The sequence below is a fragment of the Malus sylvestris genome, chromosome 12, assembly GCF_916048215.2.
Source record: "Malus sylvestris chromosome 12, drMalSylv7.2, whole genome shotgun sequence".
NCBI classification, from domain to species: domain Eukaryota; kingdom Viridiplantae; phylum Streptophyta; class Magnoliopsida; order Rosales; family Rosaceae; genus Malus; species Malus sylvestris.
In genome coordinates, this window is record NC_062271.1 from 25,514,289 (window position 1) to 25,523,248 (window position 8,960).

An 8,960-nucleotide genomic window follows, 5' to 3' on the forward strand; every position below is an offset into this window, starting at 1 on the left:
AGGATAAAATCAACATGACCATTGGGAGATTCACAAGAGACTCACGTGGTGTGCACATGCATCGCTTACTCTACACCGCTATTATGACAGCTGATCCAATACAAGTCCTTAAGATGTTTTAATCCCAGCCGTACATTACAACTGGAACCAACACTTGAGACAAAAATGAAAATGAGGAACAAAATAGACACTGCAAAATTTGAACTTTATTGATCGGCAAGGAAACACCACCACATCTGTCTCCAGTCCTTCTCATCATCCACGTCTGACTGACAACAATTTGCAACTCAAATACATCCGTAGCTTCTTGATATGTTTCTATTCAACTTTTTTAAATGCGTAATTATATTCTCTTTAGAGGTTTAATAGCTGATTAAATTCAAATTAATTTAGATAACGTGAGTGTGACAGCAGATTATTTAGTTCTTCCTGAAGAAGCCCTTTTCACACCGGCAATCTTTTGGAAAGGCGACAACCAGCGATCTCTGGATGCCTCATTGATTTCACTGGACAAAGGTTAATAGCCAGCAAATTTGTTTCTTTTTTACTTTTATTTGTTGGTTTTTACTTTTTAAGGAAATCAGAGTGAGCTTTGACGCAACGGAAATGTTTTTTTTTTTTTTTTTATGATTAAAATGTTACGAGTTTGAGTCGTGAAAATAGTCTCTTTATAAAATAACAGTAAGCTTGCATATGACAGACAATCTTTCCCTCAACTCTCGCACAATAAGAAGCCTTATTGACTTGAAGTCGCATATTTTTACGTTCTAAGTGAATGGCTGCTATTTTTCCCAAATAAAACAAGATAAGATTGAAGTGATCAAATGAACAGAGCGCTTTTATCTTTTTTCCCTCAAAAGTTTATGTACTTCAAATCTCACATTATTGAATTGAAAGGAAGTAGGTGACTAGGTTTTGGTTCCACATGAGTTTAATTTTGGCCCAAAAAATCTACACAATCGAAAGGCTTAAATTGAGTGATCGAGGACCGTTGATAATGGTTAGGTATATGTTGGTATCGAACGTCTATAGGTCCTCAAGAAAAATTTCACTGAATGGTTGCGTTGAAGAACAAACCAAGAACAAGAGTAACACCACCATAGGCTAGCAAGTAAAACAGAAGAATCTAGGTTGGTATGAATGTACATACAGTTTTATGCCAACATTTTCGGAGGAAGAGACAAAAGGCCGGCACTAGTACAGCACGAGGAGTCAGGCTCAATTGCCCATCTTCAGCAAAACGTTAGAAGTAAAGGAATCTGATGCACATGGATGCATGCAGCTTTGCACTGTGCAGGAGTAGTCAATCAACTGTCGCTGTGGATTCTATACGGCACAAACAACTAATGGTACATGTATGACAAAGATGCACAGTTTACTGGTTATCTGTTGGTGCTATAACTGGCTCCACCAAACCAGTCCAAGTAGTCTCTTCTAAACCGGGTTCGGAGCAGTGCTTCCCTAGCCTTTGGTCTTGACGCAACGTTCTTGTCAACCATTTTCTTGACCAATTCCATTGCTTTACAACCCAAACCCCTTTGGCACAACCCGTAAATTACCTCACTGAATGAGGAACAAAAACGAACGAGAACCTTATATAACATTTCTTCCATAAAGACACAAGCTTCATCAACGTCTCCTTTGCCAGACGAACCATCCAACATAATCCTATGAGTCAGCAAGTTAACTCTGAGACCCTTTTAACGTCATCTCAAGTAATCGAATTAGACTTGCACCCCAGCTCTTATACACGAAATCATGTTTAATCCTGCCTCCATATTGTTCGGCTTGCACAAACGATTTGAAAATGCATGGTAAGTATAAACATCAGATGCACTGTTAACTGGTGATCCATCACCTATGGAAGTGCTACCATTGGCTCCACCAAACCCGTCCAAGTAGTCTCTTCTAAGCTGGGTTCAGATCCTGAGCTAAGGAGCAGTGCTTCCCAAGCCTTTGCTCCGGGCGCAACGTTCTTGTCAATCATTTTCTTCAGCAATTCCATTGCTTTACAAGCCAAACCCCTGTGGCACAACCCATAGATCACCTCATCGAACGAGGAACAAAAACGAACAAGAACCTTATCTAACATTTCTTCCATAAAAACACAAGCTTCCTCAATGTCTCCTTTGCCAAACAGACCATCCAGCATAATCCTATGCGTCTGCAAGTTTACCCCAACACCGTTTAACGTCATCTCACGCATAAGCTCTCTCGCCCTCCTAAGCTCCCCATTGTTACACAGGGCCTTCAGCAAGATGTTGTAAGTAATCAAATTAGGCTTGCAACCCAACTCTTCCATAGAAGAAATCATCATCAATCCGGATTCAACTTTATTCTGCTTACACAAACCATTTATATACACATTGTAAGTATATACATCAGGAACCAAACCCAACACAAGCAACTCATCAAAAACCTGATCCGCCTTCTTGAAATCCCCTTCCGTGATAACGCCATGTAAGACCATGGTATAACAAATAACGTCAGGCTTAATTCCTTCCCCTTTCATCTTAATCACCACATTTAAGGCATCCAAACCCCGCCCCTGCTTCACCATAAACCTAATCACATTGGAATAGTCCATCATCCCAGGACAAAACCCAAGCTTCTGCATTTCTCCCAAAAACCCCATAACATCAACACCCTCTGAATCCTTCTGTTCACACATTGATGACAATATCAAAGAGCAAATCTTCACATTCAAACCATACCCATTATTCATCATACAATTCATAATGTCAATAGCATATCCAACCTTCCCAATTGCACACAGTGCATCGATTAAAATCCGAAAGCTCGATTCTTCGAGCCGGATGCCCATTACATGGCTCCTGAGCAAAATCTCAGGCACCAATTTAAGACCTTCACAGGACCCACAAAGCACATACAGCAATGCATTGAGAGAGTGAGCAGAAGGGACACACCTGAACCTGAGAATCCTGTAAAACAGATCAATGGCGTCCTGGGTTCTGTTCCAACGGCCATAAAAACCAATCAGATGGGCAAAAATATGCTCCGGCGTGTCGAACTTTTCGACAGTTTCGAGCCGGCGGAGAACCGGAGCGATGTGGTCGAATTGGGAGGTTTTGGTGAGAGTTTTGAGGACAAAGTGGTAGGCTTCCGGAGTTGGGTCGACGTTGTAGGTGCTGAAGGAGTAAACGAGCGTCGGAAGAAGGAGGTGCGGCTGGTTTTCCGGCGGCGGCGATGATTTTTTGAGGCTCTGGAAGGCTTGGTTTTGGTTGAAGATTTGGTGCCACCGAGTGTTGTAGGGCGACACTGGCCATTTCCTGTGCTTTCTCAGGAAGAATTTGCTGCTGGGTTTTAGTGCAGAGGCTCTCACCATTCTTGATTCGATTTCGAGTTCGAATTGTTTGCGGTCATCTGTTGGTTTCAGGTTGGAAATACTCGTTGGTATTCTTTGATTTCTGCAACTTCTTGCAACTGTGCTGCGCTGTTGGAACGCTAATGAACAAGACGATAAAAACGACATGTAGTATTTTGGGCATGTTAACGGGCTGGAAACGGCCCATATGTGTTTTTTTGGATCACAAGACATAACCTTTGTTTGTGCTTTATTAGGCCTATTACGTCAAACAACTTTGGTCAGAAAAGTAACCAAACGGGTCGGTTTGTTCGGTTTGGTTTGGTTTGATTTATGATGTTGCGGCTTTTTTTTATCATGCATAATTTCAATGCAACTGAGGCTTTTTAACGACCAATCAACCGTGAGTGCCGATCAATTTATGGTTTTGAGGAAGGTTAGTGTCGATCAACCAACTGTGTCCGAGGTGATGTGTTAGAGCAACGAATTATTAAAATTTCGTAACTATCATGTGTTGAAGAAACTCTTTTTTATTTTGATGACTTTTCGACTAAAAATAAAAATTATTGTTTTCGGAAATGTTAAGATGATTCTTTCAAAAATTAGATTATTTATTAATTCTTCATCATTTTATGTTTTTGATATAATATACTATAATAATAGTACGAAAATTAATATTAAATTATGAGGTTCGTTAAAGTTCCCTAAAAAAGGAAAACTAATGAAAAGGGCTTGAAAACTTTGAGTTTTAATGATAAGGACAAAATAAAGGGTAACGTGAATAGTACTATGATTGACTTTTTAGTGTAAAAATGTGGTTTTTCGTTAAAGTGAACCGTACCGGGTGCTTTTCGTTAAAGTTCTCTATTAAAAATTCATGGAAAGTTTCTCTTTAAACAAGTCCTCTTCACATTCCTCTTTCACTTTCAGATATCAAACTTCCACACGCTTGTTGGCTTTTAATATTTTAAGATACGATGCGTACTGCATACCATGACTTGGTCTAATGATAAGCATAGAGCGTGTTGAATACAACCACTTTTGTTCAAGTGACTTTTTCATCATGTATATTATATTATATATTATATTATATTATATAATGAGGAAGCTTCCAGCTTCAAACTTTCAACTTTGACATACCAATGTTCTTTTTTAACTTATAATATGCTCTGGATTTTGACTTTATATACGAGGACGGAAGGAAAGCCTTGGATTTCCCATCCTCTAAAAATGCTTGCTCAAATTTGAACCAAAACAAAAAAAATGACGCCTATTAGTTATATGTCTTATTTCCACGTATTAATTTGATTTATGTTTATATATACAATATATGAGCGCTCATGCATGCATTAATCAGTTAATAACTTAATATGACATTAATTATTTATTTTAGTTATTGACAAAAAAAAATTATTTATTTTAGTTCCTTTTGAAATTAAACTCATGATTCAAATAGTTCATTTTTTAGGTCATGATTAATAGATAATATCTGCAACTGTTCATTTAAATAGAAAATCATTTAACTCCTTAATAATTTTTTTTAATAAACGATATTATCTACACTAAGAGAATGAGAGAATATACTAAGCCTCACTACTAGCAACAATGTGGCTTAAATCCATTTTTAACGAGAATCGAACCTAAAACCTCTCGCTTACAAGTGGAGAGGAATATCACTAAACCATAATACTAAATGATTTTAATACTTTATGGAGAGGAATATCACTAGACCATAATACTAAATGATTTTAATACTTTAATTATTATTGTGAACAGTTTATGGCTTATCGACAACGTTATATTTGTCTATGTATTATTACATTTAGATAATTAAACATCTTCAATTTTAATAAAATATATATATATATATATTTTTTTTTTTAATTGACAACGGTCAATATAGGTGACCTATATTTATACGTACACACCCACATATAACCAAGTTTGTGTTTCCCCCAAAAAAAAAAAAGTGTTCATCAACATCTATCATTTCTCTGATCATCATGAAACAAGCAGAACCTAGCGCGCCACCGTTAGCATACGCCAATTCGGCGCCAACAGCGTATGCCAATCCGGGGCCAACATCGTCTGCGAATTCGGCGCCAATAGCGTATGCAAATCCGGCGCCAATAGCGTATGCAAATCCGGCGCCAATAGCGTATGCAAATCCCGCCGTTGCAATCATCAGCCCCCATTTCTGCAGTCCTCACCCTGTGGATATTGCAATTGTCAGAAAAGTTCTTACCATAACAGATGGAAACTTTGTGGTCACAGATATCAATGATAAGATCATCTTTAAAGTGAAGGGAGTTCGATGGAGCCGTCATGATCGTCGAGTCTTGCTCGATACTGCCGGATATCCTATTGTCACTCTAAGAAAGAAGGTAATAAGAATATCTTGATTAATATACATATAAAACAAATCATGCATATCTTTATGTAGCTCTTGCTAGCTTTGTACTCGCTTTAATCCCTTGTTTGCAAACATTGAAGTTTATCAGGTAATGTTGATATATCGTCAATCTGAATCACATATTCTAACAAAAATAGAATTAAATCTATAGATAACATTGTCAGGTAAAAATTAACTTAAATCTGTACGAAAGATTGGTTGAACAAGTCATCAATTAAGGAAATAAGAAAAATCATATATAGATCACATATCGATAATATACTTACGAGATATCGACAAAAACCCACAAAGCAATCATTTCAACAATTAAGAATTGTATTTTCATCATTTTATCCAATTTTCCAATATTATCTAATTGATTTACTTACCGTATAGTCTAGGAAGAGAACATTTTTACAAGTCTATGTGTATTACTTCTGTTGTAAATTTGTAATTAAATAACTTATGTGTACATTTTATATATGTCTAGTTGATGAGTGCACATGAAAGATGGCAAGTCTTCAGGGGGGATAGCAAAGACTCAAGGAATCTGATTTTTAGTGCCAAGAGATCTTCACTGCTGCAATTTAATACCAAACTGGATGTTTTCTTAGCACAAAATACAGCAGAGAATGCACCTGACTTCAGAGTCAAAGGAAGTTGGTTTGAACGATCTTGTACCATATATGCTGGGAACTCCTCCACAATCATTGCCCAAGTAAGATTTCTGATTTATTCAGCTGATATACCATTAATTAACACAATTAAGCAATCTTACACCTTAGCTTGTTTCTTTAATTACTTAATATTAATTTCTCTTCTCCACAAGTACTGACTGGGATATGATAACCTGTGGGGAAAATTGCAGATGCATAAGAAGCGAACAGTTGCAAGCATGTTGATTGGCAAGGACAATTTCATGGTGACAGTGTATCCCGGGATTGACTACGCGTTCATTGTCGCGCTTATTGTGATTCTTGATGAGATTAATAGTGATGATTAAAATTAATATAATGGATAGATCAATTGATTAATTTAGATCCACTTTATACTTTAACTGAGGAAGCAATGCATGTTACTCCCTTTGCCTTTGTGCTTTGTTTGGGCTCTTGCCCTTGCTCGGTTTTGCCTCATGGTTGTATTTTTCGACTTTCGATGTTGAACGATTTGATTTTTTGGCCTTTGTTTATACAATGATATTCAAACGAGGGTGGAAAATTCTTTGTCACTTTGCATTTTTGGTTTGGGAAAGTGATTTTCAAACACCATTTTTAGCTTGTTACACACTCTTGTTTAATTCTGATTGTTGGGTTCGTTTGATTTATTTAATCTGATAAATTTAACTAAAAAAGATGCGTGAGAAGTTAAACAGGGTGTATGAAAATCACTTTCCTTTTGATTTATGTAAATATATGTTGCTTCACTTTGGACACTCTTTTATTTACAATAGATGAGTTAATCGAAAAATTTATTTACACGAATAAAAATTAATAGTAGTAAAGCTCATGAATCCTTTTGTAATATTTTCATTTTTATTATTCAGTTCTCATTTTTGTACTTGAAATATAGATAAAATATTGAAAATGAGGGATGAAGAAAAATGGTGAAACTTTGAGAGGGATGGGAAGAAATAAAGAACAAAGAATGAAAACAAAATTTTGAAAGTGAAAGCAAACTCAAAATAATTTTTTATTTTTAGTTTTGATTTCATGTTTTGTGCGTCACATTTCTTCTACTTCTCTCTTACCATCAGTCTTGCACTCTTCTATTTCCCTCATTTTTTGTGCCATGTATGTATTGACCAAAAAGAGTCCCTATCTCGAATACAAAAATAAATAATAAATATCCAGAACGAAATCGTTATAGATCTAGACACATGTATATCTCAAGAGCGGATTGCGAGGCTTTCTTTAAACTAAAATTTGGAAGTTTTGCGTTCAAAACCTGATGATGGTGTGAAAGCCATACTTGTGGTCAGGGGAGGCTAAAATGCCTCTGTAAGTCTTCCTAGTCCTTGTAAGGGGTGTATAACTGTAACTTGCCACAAGTTGTCTCCCTTTTAGAAAAAGAAAAAAATAACACTACGCCCCAAACCTTATAAGCAAGATCTAGGGTAATGTCTTCAGTGTTAACATGTGTGTAGCACGTGAGGTACAATTGTTATAGATTAAGAGTAGTGCTATTCACATATGCATTTTTACTTTTTACACACATATTTTATTTTTTTTGCCGTCGGATCAAATGAATTGAAGAAGATCAATGACAAAAAATTAACAAAGGTGTAAGGGAGGTAAAAATAAGTGTGTGTATAACACTATCTGTTAATTAATCAACTAACCAATTACAAAATGGTGATTATATATGAAGCTGTATTATATATATGGATATGTATGTAAGTATGTACGTATGTATATAATGTATGTGCATGTGTGTGCATGTATGTACGCATGTATGTATATGCATGTGTACATGTAGTTGTGGAAAAAAACGATACAAGTATTGTGTACTTGCACAAAAGTCACTTGTAATTGCAAACACGAAGGTGGGCTTGGTTTTTGTGATTTAGTTTCTTTGAATTTGACGGCTTTGCTTAGTTTTGGATGGGATACTTTACAATACTCTTCTTTGTGGGGTTCTTTCATTCGTCAGCATTTTCCTCTTTCACCTTACAAAAACCAAAATATCTATTTACAGTCTTCTGTGTGGCATGGTCTTAAGCGTGCTTTGCCTATTATGAATGATAATAGTCGTTGGATTATTGGTCATAGGAAGTCAGTTTCCTTTTGGTTCGACAAATGGTTGGATGAAACTATTACTAGCCCTTGTTTATGTTCGGTCATTTCACCTAAGGTTCTTTCTTGGGTTTCAGATGTTATTGAAGCACAAAGTTGGCATTTGCCAGATTATTTTACAAATTTATTCCCTTCTGTGATGCAACAAATTTTACGTCTACCTTTGCCCTTAAATGTTGAGGATGACAAATTGATTTGGGAGCCCTCCCCTAATAGGAAGTTTTCCTTTTTTTTTTTTTTTGGTTATCAGCTTATTCGAAGGAAACATAGTGATTGTACTTGGGCTAAGATTATTTGGCGACATTTTATTCCACCACAACTATCTATTTTGGCTTGGTGGCTTTTTCATGATAAACTTCCTACCGAGGGTGCGCTTCAATGATGTGGTATTTCTTTGGCATCCATTTGATGTTTATGTCGTAATTTTCTTCAGTTGTCGAATATTTAGGTA

At 36.3% G+C, this 8,960-nt stretch overlaps 2 protein-coding genes across 2 annotated transcripts; one reads left to right on the forward strand and one right to left on the reverse strand.

Annotated features, from left to right (window-relative positions):
* Positions 1 to 1,029: 1,029 nt before the first annotated feature.
* Positions 1,030 to 3,640, reverse strand: LOC126593661 (pentatricopeptide repeat-containing protein At2g38420, mitochondrial-like). Its single transcript, XM_050259750.1, has one exon. It carries the CDS (start codon positions 3,557 to 3,559, stop codon positions 1,859 to 1,861), a length of 1,701 nt encoding a protein of 566 aa, XP_050115707.1. The 5' UTR covers positions 3,560 to 3,640; the 3' UTR covers positions 1,030 to 1,858.
* Positions 3,641 to 5,254: 1,614 nt separating this feature from the next.
* On the forward strand, positions 5,255 to 6,935 carry LOC126591912 (protein LURP-one-related 10-like). The gene is made up of 3 exons (XM_050257622.1): positions 5,255 to 5,709; positions 6,208 to 6,435; positions 6,586 to 6,935. The coding sequence occupies exons 1-3, from the start codon at positions 5,329 to 5,331 to the stop codon at positions 6,718 to 6,720; spliced, it is 744 nt and encodes a 247-aa protein (XP_050113579.1). The 5' UTR covers positions 5,255 to 5,328; the 3' UTR covers positions 6,721 to 6,935.
* The last annotated feature ends 2,025 nt before the right edge of the window (positions 6,936 to 8,960 follow it).

Coding starts and splice junctions, on each gene's coding strand:
- LOC126593661 (XM_050259750.1), bottom strand. CDS start 3,559: ATGTCTTGTGATCCAAAAAAACACATATGGGCCGTTTCCAGCCCGTTA.
- LOC126591912 (XM_050257622.1), top strand. CDS start 5,329: ATGAAACAAGCAGAACCTAGCGCGCCACCGTTAGCATACGCCAATTCG. Junction 5,710..6,207: donor TTGTCACTCTAAGAAAGAAG/GTAATAAGAATA, acceptor ATATATGTCTAG/TTGATGAGTGCACATGAAAG. Junction 6,436..6,585: donor CCTCCACAATCATTGCCCAA/GTAAGATTTCTG, acceptor GGAAAATTGCAG/ATGCATAAGAAGCGAACAGT.